Source organism: Cygnus olor, chromosome 1 (assembly GCF_009769625.2).
Source record: "Cygnus olor isolate bCygOlo1 chromosome 1, bCygOlo1.pri.v2, whole genome shotgun sequence".
In the NCBI taxonomy this organism is placed as follows: domain Eukaryota; kingdom Metazoa; phylum Chordata; class Aves; order Anseriformes; family Anatidae; genus Cygnus; species Cygnus olor.
Window position 1 is genome coordinate 124,823,856 of NC_049169.1, and position 14,388 is coordinate 124,838,243.

General features: G+C 38.5%; 1 protein-coding gene across 2 annotated transcripts in view; it reads right to left on the bottom strand.

Moving 5' to 3' along the window:
* Positions 1 to 7,514: 7,514 nt before the first annotated feature.
* The window catches only part of PDK3 (pyruvate dehydrogenase kinase 3), a 54,960-nt gene continuing 48,086 nt past the window's right edge, over positions 7,515 to 14,388 (bottom strand). For both annotated transcript variants that reach the window (XM_040531558.1, XM_040531568.1), the window contains exons 10-11: positions 9,873 to 9,986; positions 7,515 to 8,784 (exon numbers count right to left, since the gene is read on the bottom strand). In XM_040531558.1, coding sequence (XP_040387492.1) covers positions 8,641 to 8,784; positions 9,873 to 9,986 — 258 coding nt within the window. In that variant the 3' untranslated portion in view covers positions 7,515 to 8,640. The remainder of the gene's footprint in view (positions 8,785 to 9,872; positions 9,987 to 14,388) is intronic.

The window sequence follows — 14,388 nt, forward strand, 5'->3', positions numbered from 1 at the left end:
CAGAGGAGCACAAGGCAAGTCAGAAGTTCAATAAAATGCAGTTAGCCATTATGCAAAGGGTGGTAGCACTGCCATGCCAAAGCTGACTTCGCACACCAACTGAATGAAATCAGATCTTTCACGTCATTAAAAACCCAGAAACTTCAGTTCTCTTCCAGTAAAACCCAACGTTTAGCAAGTTGGTATTCCTCACCATAAAGTGTACAGAGTAACGGCAAGACAAAAGGTATTGAAATATTTCAAAACAAACCACAACTCCAACTTCCTCACGCTTCATAAATGGCTGGTAATATATTTGTGAAAAAATTGTGAAATTGGTAAGTTTTATAATGCATAGCACCTGGCTACTGTACTTAGCGCATAACACAGCAGGCAGTTTTCAAGCATTACTGCATCATACTGACAATGAACCAGCTTGCTTTTCTAAAAATAAAGAAGAAAAGACACCATTGTTTCCTTGCTGGTAAAGCTTAAACTTTAGTTCACCAGCATCTAGAAACAGAGACCACCACACAGCCATGACCGACCACCTCACACCCACACACAAAAATCCAGGTTCCTTTAATGGAATGCAAAGTAACCATGCCGTAAGTGCTGGTCCTCCACAGCCCCAAGTACTATATCACGTATTCTTACGCCAATTAAGATATTTATTATCGTAAGGATAAAGAGCAAAGAAAAACGGGTAAGGAAGCTGCTTACAGGAAGCACAGCAAGAGAGACGCACACACCAGATGACAACCTCAGGTATGCTAGGCTGGCTCCTACATTTCAATGATTTACATTCCGCAATGCAATCTGGCATCGATTTTGATAACCACAAGAAAAATTTAATGAAGTTTTTCTTTGAAATAATACCAGAACACAGACCATTGCGTGACCTTGAAAACTGGCAGAACAGAAACTTCTGATTTTTTTTTTTTTTTATATATTTACATGCATCTTTGTATTAATTTCAAAAAAATAATCAAGTGATAGATTAAGAAGGACACTCATTACAACCTTCAAATCAAGTCTCCTATAGCTGCATGCATGGTGACTTGCCTTTTGCTTCTGGACAGAGAAGCAAATCAACCACTTAGCTCCTGTGAATGTCCTATTATGTCAAATGGTAAGCAGTGAGGAAGTACAACACATTTCTTCTAAAGTTTCAAAATTTTCTTTCAGATGAACTTATCTCAGATATAGCAAAATTATTACTAACTTGAGCTTCATGACTTAAGGAAAAAGTTAGTGAGTTAAGAAATATGGGTCTCCAGGTATTTCCCTGCCCTGGAATTGCTTGGTTAGTTACAAAAAGTTACAAGCACTTATAAAAATGTATGGAAAGCTGAAGAAGTTTCCAGGTAGAAGCCTGGAGGTATTATTTTGTAACATATTTCAAATATCAAGAATCATCCAATAAATTTTAGTTTTAGGGAGATTTATACAGCAGGGGAAAAAAAAAAGTGCTCATATGCTTCAAAGAAAATGAGTGGTGACAAGCTGCTGCTGTACACAGAGCAATCAGATACTAGAGTTTAGGAAACCCACAACAACTCACTTTTTGTTCTAAACTTCTACAGAAGCTTCTATTGCCTAAATGTCAGGAAACCAAAAACCTCAAGCAGCAAGGATGAGTTAAAGAGGCAACCCATAATAATCGTTAAAGGAAATGTGATACTCCACAGAAATACAATGGCTAAAACAGCAGGCTTCAAATCTCTTCACTTCAGAGAAAGCATCAGCACTGCCAAAACAGGTAGCTCAATCACTGCCTTCAGCATCATGCAGGATTTAGTGCCACTAAATCCCAGACTTGTGCAAAGCGGCCACCTGAAGTGCTGAGAGGTCGTGCTGCTAAGACAGTAACGACAACAACTCAAGGGTTCAAGTACTCCCTTCTCTTACTGTCATTGACACATTAAACATATAAATTACCGAATTATTAAACAATCAAGTCTTGATCAACAGTAAGGGCTATAAATCCAAAGGAAAAAAATTCCCACGCCCTTATATAACAACACAGTTAACAAAGCCACAACAGTCTAGCTGAATTTTTAGTGAAGTTCAAAAGTTACTTGATGTGCAGATGGTACCAAACTCCTTAAGTCAGCTCCCACGCTTTACCAGTGCTAACAACTTTTCTAACAACTTTTCTGCTTATTAACCTGTGCTCCCCCAAAATAAAAGTGGAGAACATGAATTAAACTAATCTTTTTAAACATTTCATGTTTTCAAATGGTCATATTCTCAGTCACCACGTAAGTTCAATTTATAAATGACTGCAATTTCATATTCTTGAACTACAACCACTTTTGGATTCCTTCATGACAGTGAGAAAAGGAGAATCTGGGGTTCGTGCTACAGTCCTTCTACTTTAGGCAGTTATTAAAACAGCAGTTTCTCAAAAAGAAGCCTGAACTTTTCTTACCTCGTTGTTCTGAGAAAGGAGCAATGGATTCTAGCTAAGGAGGGAGAGTAAAAACAGGAGAGTCACTTGGTTAACTCAATTTTCTGAGCTCAGATTACAAAACAAGAGAAAATATGATTTTATGTTTCATCCCAAGATACTTTAGGGTACATATCCCCACCCACACCCCATCGCCTTCTCCCCACCACATGTCCCCCAGGCTGCTAAGCTGTAGAAGCCAGGACACCTGCCTACACGGAAAAAGAAGTAAAACAACAGTTTGCAAAAATGATGGAAGCAGAGTAATTTCTGCAGGGACCAGTTTTTCAAAAACAAGGTCTCCCGTATATGCTTTTGCATTTCCATTACTCCATAGAAAGATACGGCTTCAGATTTACAATCAATAAAGAGAAAATTCTTACATTACAAATTTCTACTCAAAGTGTAGTCCCATTTTGTTGACTACAGAACTGCCATCTTCGTAAATACTTTGGTGTCGTGTTCTTAGCACAACACCAAAAACAAGAATAGTGATGTCCAGCTACATTAGCATGTGATTTTATCTTTCTAAAAACAAAGTTTTATGCCACAAAAATCATTGAAAGTTCACTGAAATGGCAAAGCTTTAGAAAGAAGATAAGAGTTTCCTGTGAAAATGTGTTCATAAAGTCCAGACTCGTACTTGATAGGAATAAAACTCAGAAGACAAAGTTTCAGATTTCCAGGTAGTTTAAGATACTGATACGAAAGAAATCAAATTAAATACACCAGAAAATTCAGAGTAATACAATACAGAAACAATTGCATTTATATATAATTCTAGAACCAACTAAACCAAAAATGAATCACGCTTGAGATCACAAATTTGGATGAAAAGGGGTAGAGATGAACTTGGAAACATTCGAATCATGTTTCTGTAAGACCTACAAAAATTTCAAACTGCTTTGTGACAAAACAGACAAGAAAGATACTTTTACCTAAAATCACTCTGAGCCCCAAACTGAACATCCACCTGAAGGCATGTCTGAGGTTTCCCCGAGCTGCCAAATCACAGGCTAAGCTCCATATAGCGTGTGCAAAACTGAATCAGTCCCTTCAAAGTGTCATCGTGTAGTTTTTTGCATACTTTTATTTGTCAGCAATGACAAGAAAAAAAGGGAAATAAGAGTATACACAAGTTATATACATGGGCATCAGGCTAGAAACAATTCCAACACAAAGTACAGAAGACTCAAAGTTGAGCTTAAAACACCACCAGGTAACCTCATGGAAATACGGCTTCCCGCTCCTCCGTTACAGGCTGGGTTGGTTCCAAGGATGCCACGACAGAAGAAAGCAACGCGACGCCTCTTGGACAGGACAGCACGGGCCAGCCCACCAGCGACCTGAGCTGGCACCACAATAACTCTGTCCCACAACCAACGCTGGGAACAAATCCACTCCATTCCCACCTTCAGAAGCTCGCATCGTAAACCCCAGTACAAGTGGCACAAATTTCAGCACGCTGTTAACAGCTCGGCAGAGAAGGCAAGCGTGAAACTGCCAGCAGGTCTCCCAGGTAAGGGCAGGTCTTGCTGAAGAGCCGAGAGTACTGGCAGCACCACTGGGACACTTGCCCTGCCACTGCCTGTTGTCTAGTGTGGTCCATAGACACAGGTACGAATTTCAAAGGACTGTCCATCTGGCACCTCTCAGCAGCATTCAGTTCAAAGGAACAATTTCAATAATGAATTTAACAATAGCTTGACGACATCAGAAGTGCCACAGACATACCAATCCTACAAAAACCCCTCTGAATTTAAGAAAAAAGTTCCCTATGCCAACTTCTGAGATCTTTTAAGGCAACTTAATACGGCATTTAAAGTATATGAACTTTAAACTTTCTTATTAGCTCTTAATTAGAAAGAAACTTCAGTTACAAAAAAAAACTTTGTTTCAAATGAATGTCAACAGCTTAAATCTTGATCCTGAGAACAGATTCACTTAAGCGGGATGACTCTCATAAGCTGTTACTTGTGCAAGTTTTTGCAAGGTTCAGCCCTGAAGTCGCTACACAATTTGTGACTGCGTTCCTCACTTGCAATCAAACTCACCTTTGAGCTCAGGAATACATCATTCTGTCATCTGCCATCACGCTATCTTAAGTTCTCAAAAACACATTTATCTGGTATAATTTTTAAGTGAGTGAGTATGTGAGGAAGAGGAGATGAAGAGCTAGCAGCAACCACAGCATCTGTAGGGGAACCAAGGAAACATGAGTACTAACCAAACACCTCACAACTGGACATGGTTATCGTCGAGATAAATACTAACAATAAACATTTAGTTCATTTTCTACAGAATGGTTTATATCAATCAAGATCACTTTGCAGCACCCAACATATAAGGCTCTAGAAGTGCTTGTTAAAGGTGAAGGGGGAGAAATGTTTTCCATATCAATGAGGTCATGGTTTCACCCTAAATACTTAGCCTGCCTTGAGGTGAAAAGAAGATTGCACTACAGTGAAAAATAGTCACTCCATTTACTTTTTGGACAAAGTGAACGGCTGTTTCAACAAAGCAAACAAATTCTACATGCCACCGAGGAGAAAGAAAATTACATTATCCAGTTGGAGCAACAAGTGTAGTTTACACAGCCAAAAAGTAGCTTGAGTTGTCCAAGAACATTGGAATTAACATCCATATCTTTGTGCATGTCTCAAGGGACCTGTTCTGAACATGCCCAAGAGGTGGCACAAACTGCAGCAGGACGAAGGCTCTTGCAGTATGACTCCAGACCATCACAGTGAGTTCGGAGACAAAGACTGTGCACCTGTGACCATCTCACCATCATTCACTCATCAAGTGCTGACACCTCAAAACAAAGCCTAGAAAAGCAGGGAGCAGAGATGTGTATACTGTTTGGAGAGGCTTCACATCTATTAACATTAAACTAGACAGGGCGCTATTGTATTACATTCACAACAGATACACCAGAAAAACAAGCACTGGAAGAAAAAGCTAAGCTATTCTGTTAGACTGCAACATACAGAAGTTGTTTGTAAATTTGTTTCTGTTAATCACTAAACACAAAAGATACACAGCATTTTCACTGAAAACATCTTTTTTTCCTCCCTATTTACTGTGCCCTGTAATCCAAGACAAGCAGGTTGCAACAACATCAGCAGGCCACACATCTGAAATCCACAAAAAAGAAACTTTTATAACGTCAGAAAATTAAGTTTGGAATTAACTGCCCCCCAAATATTAAAGTAAATAGTTATAACTGATGCTAATCCAAAAGTAGCAGTAGGTGGAAAAAGAACAGGATCAGCAGTCAAACTAGCCGTATTAAAAACCTATCCACCCTCATTTTTCAGGAACACCCATAGGAAAACTCTTGAAGGTCTGCTGCTGTTGCTTCCAAAGACAATTTTTAGACATACGCCTATGCAGAGATGTGGCAGGAGGACAAGTAAATAATTTATTGCATACGAAAGATCTTGATTAAAGTACAGGCCGCCTGGTCAAGGTTGGAGAGGAGCAATGCTGCTTCTCACTCATTCAGCATAATGCCCAAGGACAAGCTTTGGAAAAAGGAAAAAAAATGCATTCCTTCTGCTCTGTTTTCCTGCTCTGAACAGTTTGTACCTTAGTTCTTGGAAACAGTTGCCATTTCAGGGGACTTCAGTTCCCAAGTACTACAACGCTTTAGTCCTGAAAGCCAACCAACTGGTTTTGAGAAGAAAATGAAGTGACTAACGACATAAGATCCTCCACAGACCTTCACCTTCTGTTTGCTGGCTTCTTCCATTGTTTACAGTCGCTTCATTAAAAAAAGTCAATACGTTTGCATCCTCTTTTTATCTGTTCCCTCTCCTCTTCATTCATAAGGAGGGTGCCAAAAAGAAGCACCAGGTCAGGATTTGCTACTACAAAATATGATTTCTAACAAAAGCTGAACTTCAGCTTCTTATACAAACTGTCTTATTCCTTAGAATGTTTTAGGTAATTTTTAGGTAATGTTCCAGGAAAAAAATACCACATGCAACTGGGAAAATATTAGTTTCATCACAGATTTCTATTTTTAGTAGAAAAAACACAACTTGAATTCAAGAAACAGTAAGAAGTTAGGGGCGAAGGCAGAAGTTAACTGACTAAATTTTAGTAAAACCGGAATGTCAGCTGGAAGTCACATCAACTTGCACCAATTCCGCCACGGCAGCAAAGCCGCACCTCTTGAACATCCATCTGCTTCCCCTGCTGCCGTGCCTACAGCCGTAGGAAATTATTGCTCTGGAGGTCACACACACTTACGCCCTCACTGCGCCCTGTGAAGACTTCCCAGGGAGCGTTCAGCACGTCAGGCTGGGGACAGGGCAGCCCCCAGCACGCCCCCTCTTCCCACCCGCCGGGCTCCGAAGGGCAGCGCTCAGCAGCCCTCCTGCCGCTTCTGCCTCCCGACGGTGTCGCAGCGCTCTGCGGAGACACGCACGAGAGAGACCGTGCTAAAGCCAGCTGCCGCTCCAGCGTGACTTCAGCTCACAGTGGAGAGAAGCCTACAGAGATTCGAGCCCTGCAAACTCAAGAACTACGTGCATACACATTCCTGAACAGACTGGGACAGCTGAGAGCACGGGTTTGGGAGATCAGGAGTCTGAGTTTTCAGAAAGAAGTGGGTCTACATGTAATTTATTGCTTATAATCCTTTGATGAAGTGTGCTATGCAAGTGCAAAGTACTATCATGATGTTAAACTAAGTTTTTTGTTTTTGTTTCTTAAAATCTAGCAATTTCTCAGCATTTTCCTGTTTAACTAACAGACTGGTTCTTTACAAAAGTAAATATTGAGAGGAAAAAAGACAGTTCCCCCACAATTTCAGTAAACATGTTTCATTTTCCATGCTAAAATCTGCAATGTCTTTCAAAAAAAATATCAAAACATCTAGGAGAAAGTGAAGGTGCAAAGTTGTTTCTACCTCATCTCCTTTACTCCCATGGCTATGTCATCACCAGAACTTCAAAACCTCACAAATTCTTCTGAAAGGCCATAGTAGCAGAAACAGTATTTGGCAGAGACTTGGTGAAGAACAGCTTCCTAATACTCAGTAGTAACCTCTACAACAAAGTTAAGGAGATAACACTTAGTTTTGTCCTCTTTAATTTTCTTTTTCCTTCAAATCAGGTACCAACTATATTTTGTCCTTCCCATTTCTATGACACTTCCAGTTTCATTTATTTAGACCAATGACACTTTCCAAAAGCTGGTGTACAACATCTTTATATACACTACAAATTCAGATTACCAGACTGTTGTCAGACATTGAATATATAAATAACTTTGCAAACTATTTACAGGTTTTAAACTAATCAGGTTCCAAGCAACCAACACTCTTAAGGCAAATATGACTGGCTGGCTGGCTTTAAGATTTCTCTCCCTTCAGCCCTCCCCACCCCCCAAGATGACAGGCAATAAACATGAAATTTAATTACCTCCTGCCCCCACACATTGACAGGATTTTTTGTATGGAGAGATGATCTAGCTACTTATGATTTTTCCTTAAAACAAGGAAAAATGTTTAAAAATATATTTGTGTTTCTGTGTCAAGAGAATCATTAAGGTGCATACCAAACCGTGGAAGTCCCAATGTGTTACAACATAATTCTTGTATGCACTTGACAAAAGGTTTTTGGAATTTGGGGTAAGCATCAGTTTAAAGCTGTACAACCCTTTTTAGAACTATGTATTTATAAGCTCATTAGATATAAGATCTAGAGAGCTCAAAGGGATTTTCTGTAACAGGTGACACTGAGCAAAATAAAACGCAGCAAAGAGTGGATTTTCAAAGCATATGTTTAACTACACTAAAATTTCTCTCTTACACCATATTGCTGTCCAAGATACTGTTCACCAGGAAAAGCGATTCTGCACAATCTGCCAATCCTTACTGGAATAAAAATTGGCACTTAAAATAGTATCTTTTGTTACAACTGTATGTACTTAGGTGCAATCACAGTTCAATCCCTTTTGTCAATGCATGACTGAAGCAACCAAGCGTATTCTGTGAAGTAGGTAGAGTTCACATACCAAACGTGCTTAGTGCCGTCCTGTAAGTCCCAATCATCACTTTGTTCTTACTATTTTTCAATGCCCTGATTAGGTCTTTGTTTGGAAGTAATTAGCTATTGTGGTTTGAAGGGTTTTGGAACAAAGCAGAGACTTTATACTGAATGCAAAGGTCATCTCCAGCAGAGACAAAAGGTAGCAAATTATCGATTAGCTTTGTATTTAGAAGCATCCCTTGGTTCACTGCTAGGATTGCTCCAGTCATCTGCTTCAGGTGTGGTCTTGTAGTGTCGCCACGCTGACTTATTAAAAACAGGAAGTCTTTCAAATGATTCACTTGAAAGGGCCTATGGAAAAACAAAAGCAACAGTAAGATATCACTTAGAGACACCAAGAGCAAGATGATACTCCGGGGAGTTGTTCCAATATGGAAGAGGCAACTATAGAAGTGTCTTAATCATCCAAGTGTTACATGTCACAACACTATCTTGAGAATACTTTAGCTGTGACCATTTGTTCCTGAAGTACTATATCACAGTAAAGGTTAAAATAAAGTAATAGAACTTGAAAACTTTTTTTTTTTTTTTCAGGGAGTAGTGTCTACACAGCAAGAGGAAAAAGTTTTGGTCAGGAGCATTTTAGAGAGATTTGTCGTTAATACTTTAAATATTCAAATTTCCCACTAAGTTCAGATTCAGTCAGCACACAAATCTGGAAATAATAGCTCAGTCCATTAGCATGCCTTTTTTTCTTCTGAGAAACACCATGCCTTTTTCCCCCACGCATACACACAGAAGATTAAATCCATCAGAAACCAAAGTTAGTGCAGGATTCCACAGCTTGTTCACTACATGCAGCAAGGCACAGAGGTAACACTGAGTCCATGACCAGTGCACAAGCTACACACTACAATATATTCTTTCAAATTCCCTGATGAAATTCAAGCAGTTAGTTTTAGCTTAGAGCCCCTGACTCCTGAAAAAGGACAACAGGTTCAAAACAATCTATTGCACAGCGGTCAAGGACTGCACAGAAAAAAAGTGTACCAGTCAGGAATTAATCAAAATTCTTGTTTCAGTTTTACTGCAGTCAAAACTCATAGAATCAAAAAGTATTACCCAAAAATTATCTTTTATCACACAGTTGTTTGAAAATTCAGCACTTATAGTGGATTAACAAAATGCAAAGATCCAAGACAGGACTGAAAAAAAAAATCTAAAGCAAGCCAATTAGTATTAGTGTCAATGTTAACATTTACAAAGTTCTGTTTTTACAATTCTGTGTAATTAATTTGGATAAAATATAAACAAAATTGTGATTAAGAATTTGAAAACAAAGAGTGAAAATAAAGTTCAGTTATTAAGCAGAACATCTGCCTGCTATAAGCTATCAAGTTGCACTGCCTTGCTAGCTTATAAGAGGGTGAAATTCATACCTTCAAATAAATTACAGCATCTGAACCAACACCTTCCATCGAGTAGAGTTTAAGGTCACCTTGGAAGTACCTAGCATACAGACGAGAAATTGGCAAGCCATAGCCAAACCCAGCCTAGAAAAACAAGAAAACAAATAGAAAAAACATGAGGAAAGGTTAAAAAAAGTGTTACAGATCGCTGCTGTTGTTTATAAAAGATACCTAAATACCAGATTTGCCTCAAATTGCTCTTCAAGCTTTCCTTTAATTCCTTGCCTTGCACTGTGAGCTGGGATTCACTGCTTTGAGCAATCTTTCTTCCTAGACAGTTTTTTTTTAAGCTTAAGTACAGAAAAGGGGAAAAGAAACCTTCGTCGGGTTTATGTTTATTTCTCTATCTTGTCTATTTTTTATCTTCTCAAAGAGGCGGAATATGCTGCCTCCAATCAAAGCTGCCGACTGCCTATGGCTTCCTCGCTATGATTACCACTGATGTAATACTCCATTCTTTCTTTGGTAATACCAAATTTTTGACAGATGCCACAGATGCAGTGGAGGTCCGAAGACTACCGCAGAGTAAGTTAACTTCATTAACAACATACGAAGAAATACAAGACAAGTAATCCTTGATACGGTTTACCCTTTCAGCAAAGGGTGTGCACCTCTTCCAACCCACTCTTGCCAGAAGAAGTTATAATAAAAATAAACAAGACTCTCTCACTGCAGCCAAGGAATAAGATTTCAGTCTGCAGACCATCTCTTTCAGATGACTGGGTATGTGCTGACAATCACTGTTTGATTATTCACCTGAATCCCCCTGATTTTTTCAGGGCTATCCAAAGCAACAACAGAAGGATTCCAGACATACAAACATTTGAAAGTAAGGATATACGAGGCAATAGAATAACAGAGCATTTCCAAAAAGGTGGGTTACAAGAACAATTCCACACCTGAAGTTTCAGAAAACTGATGAACTCATTCCACTATGCTATTTCTACAAAGGCAACCTGAAAGATACTGGGAAGAGCATGGATTCACAGAGAGAGTAAAAGATTTTAGTTGATTGATGTAATACTAGACTTATTGATGATAAGTGAAAATAAGTGAAAGCAATAAGTGAAAATCATTCCCCGAATCTTAAAAACAAAGCCCCAAAATAAGACAAAGAAAGGAGGCTAAGAAGCAGGACTTCTGAGCAGTGTAATACAGCTACTATGTGGTGTCACTTTGTAAGAAATTCCTTGGGGAAGGAGGGTGAATATTAAAGAGCTTTGTATTACAGTATCCATCACAAGTTCTCCTGAGGTCAGCTACCATTTCTACAGTAACTTTTGTCCTCTTTGCCTTTTTACAAAGTCTAAGTGTCATGACCTTTAACTGGTTACAGAGTTGCTCACACTGAATGAAGACTAACAGTTAAGATGAGCAAATGGAGAAACAGAAACTGCAAAGACAGACATCTTTTCCTACTGACACTTAAAATAAAAAAGGATCCAAAAGCTTACTTGTATCTTTTCTGGACACAGGACAATACATGTTACCAAAACTAAAAAGCAAAGTAACCAAAAGGCAAATTGTAGATGGTACGTACTGCCCTGCTCAGGTAAAAGGCAGTACCAAGCAATCCTGGAAAATTATAATTATACTTCCCCCTCTGGAGAATTACACCTCCTTAAAATCCACGTCCAACTTCTGGTTTGTCTCCTGTGCCTTCCAGGAAAATGTTTTTACACTGTGTCCTGGTCCACATAGCTATGTCAACTCTTTCAAAAAAACCCTGTTTTCTTCCCTCTATGCTGTCTTCAGGTTATTGTCCAAAACAGGTAATTTATAAGAAATATGAAGACAAAAGATGCCAAATGAGTAACTGGTTAAGGCAAGCTTTGATGTATTTTGCAAAAGAGACTGTCATCAAGAATCGATTACTACATAGATCTGTGCTGGACCTAGAGGGCAGAATATAGTCAATAATGACACACCTACCTTGAGAAGAGAAAGCTTTTTAGGGTCAATTTCTCACTAAATATTATCGCATGTACTATACAAATGGGAAATTAATAGTGTCACTAGGGTCAGCAGGTTTAATTGAACCTGATTTAAGCCACACTTCTCCCACCATAAACAAATGCTGCCAAAGGGAGAATCATTAAATTCTCTAAGAAAATCTACCACTACCACGTGTTCCTAATGTTTCCACTGCGCATATAACAGCACAGATGAGCACAAGACCTGCTGGAAGCAGAACGCTGCCATGGTAACAAGGTTTCTCAGCAGATTAAGAAAACATTTTCAATAACACCGAGAAAGAACTTCCACCAATCAACAAAACAAGCCCTCTCTTCCACTCCAAGTCCATAAACGTTTCATAAACAAGATGGGGGAATCATACAACAAGGGGAGGGATAGTTAGAGCAGAAAAATACATCTACTTACACTGCACTGCCATTTAGTTTATGAGTATTACCTAAGTCAAGAATGAGACGTGAACACAGATCTACCTTCTAGAGCATGGTAATTCTTAAGTGGTTTGGTCTTTGGCACTAAGCAATAAAGAAGCCTTCCTTCTGCATAGACTTTGAAGACGACTCATTCATGTGAAACCTTTCTGCTGAAACATTATTTTTAGACTGATATACAAAGTATGGAATAATTGTTTTTATAACTGGATCTGAACCATAATACATGTCAAGCCTTACTGTGAAAGCCCTTTTTTTTTCCTCTTAGTGGAAAGGTATGCCACAGACTCGTAGTTCTTTATTTTTATTTTTCCTATCTGAACCCCACACATAGAAGCTCAACAATTCACAATGTTCAGTCATGCAGGTATTGGTCAGATTCACAGGGCAAAAGCTGCCAGGCTGACAAGAGAGGACACTTTGCAGGTCTGACTACAGTGACATACAGACTGAAAAGAAAAAAAAAGCCTGAGGATGGGGCAGAGCAGAAGAAAACTAAGTATAAATGCCATCGAATCAAAGTAAGCTGTCTAGAAGATTAGGAAATAAATACAGGAATGTATTGCTAAAGATGAAGAGAAAAAAATGAATATAGTGTAAATCTTAATCTGAACATTTTACAATCAGAGTCACAAAGGCAGAGACATTTTAATAGTGAATACAACTGGCAATCAAGGTGCAAGTTTATAGTAAGGACAAGTTTCAAGAAATCTTTGTAGGCTCCTACAGTAAATTGCTGATCAAAACTGAGACAGAACAAAGGCAGATTATCAATCAAGAAAGATTCCACCACTCTTGATTTTAAGAAAGAAGTTCATATTTGAATTAAAAGGCCTGTTCCTTATCACCTCACTTATCAGGAAGATTTTTTTTTTTTAATTATTTTATGAAAGGCATAGTACCATTTGAAGCTTTTTACCAAGATGTGTTGTAGAATGAGGAACCTTGAAGAACTAATATCAAGTCAATGTAGATACAAAACTGGGCTTCATACCTACCACGGTGACATCGAGCACTGGTGAAAACAAAGCAACACACTTACATACCACAATGCTATAATCTGTGGTCTAAAACAGTACCACAAAGATTCTGCTTATAGTCTAAAAAGAAATTTGTTGCCTCTGAACCACTCTGATTTGGTTTCAACCTTCAATTCACTGTTAATTGTTTTATATATACCAGAATAATGCATAGTCATACACCCTCTGGCACCACATTATGTTAGCTGCCTGAAGGCACTTCAACCACAGAAATACCAGAAAAAAAATCAACACTCAAGAACATGCTAGATGAGAAATAGGAAAAGGAAACCTCCCAGATAATATTTTTTTCTTGACATGCTTGAAGATAAAGGACTGCATGAAAAGCAAAACCGACCAAAGACATTAGAAACAATACAGAACAAAAATAAGAACAGATAAAAAACACAGTATCAGTATTAACCTACTTGTTGAAAGACAAAGGTAACAGAGGGAACAGCAGCCATACAATTTTTATCAGAATGACCCAATGTGCAATTTAAATTATTAGTAAACTGTTTTGTTAATTTTTTACTAGTAATTTAAAGAATCATGCCTACTAAAAGAATAGACACATTCAGCACTGAAATAATTCTCTACTTAGAAGCTGTGGGTTTTTTTTGTTTGAAATCTGATCTCAATCGAGAGTAGCACATGAGATCTCCAACTGAACAGGAATATACCAAATGTGATGATATCACATGCACATCAGAGATTTTTTTTAAATGCATTTTCACAGTCCATAACTTACACAAGAATCATTTTCAAAGTTCCATATATTGTGCATTACCAGGAGGGGTTTCTCAAGGGCTGTTGCTCAGAGCGTGGCTCAACTCTTCAATACATTTCCTACAATGAACTCAGATTACCAGTAATTTATACATCAAGGAGGAGCTCTTTAGGTTATCCACCTTCATGGTAATACAGCACTAAAAATCCTATCCATTAACCTGTGAAAATATTGTGCTTATGCACACATGCTTGTTTCCAAGAATATAATGTCAAGACAAAGAAAAACAATATTCTGTTCCAAGGACTAAGTGGTGATAACAAGCCTCGTTC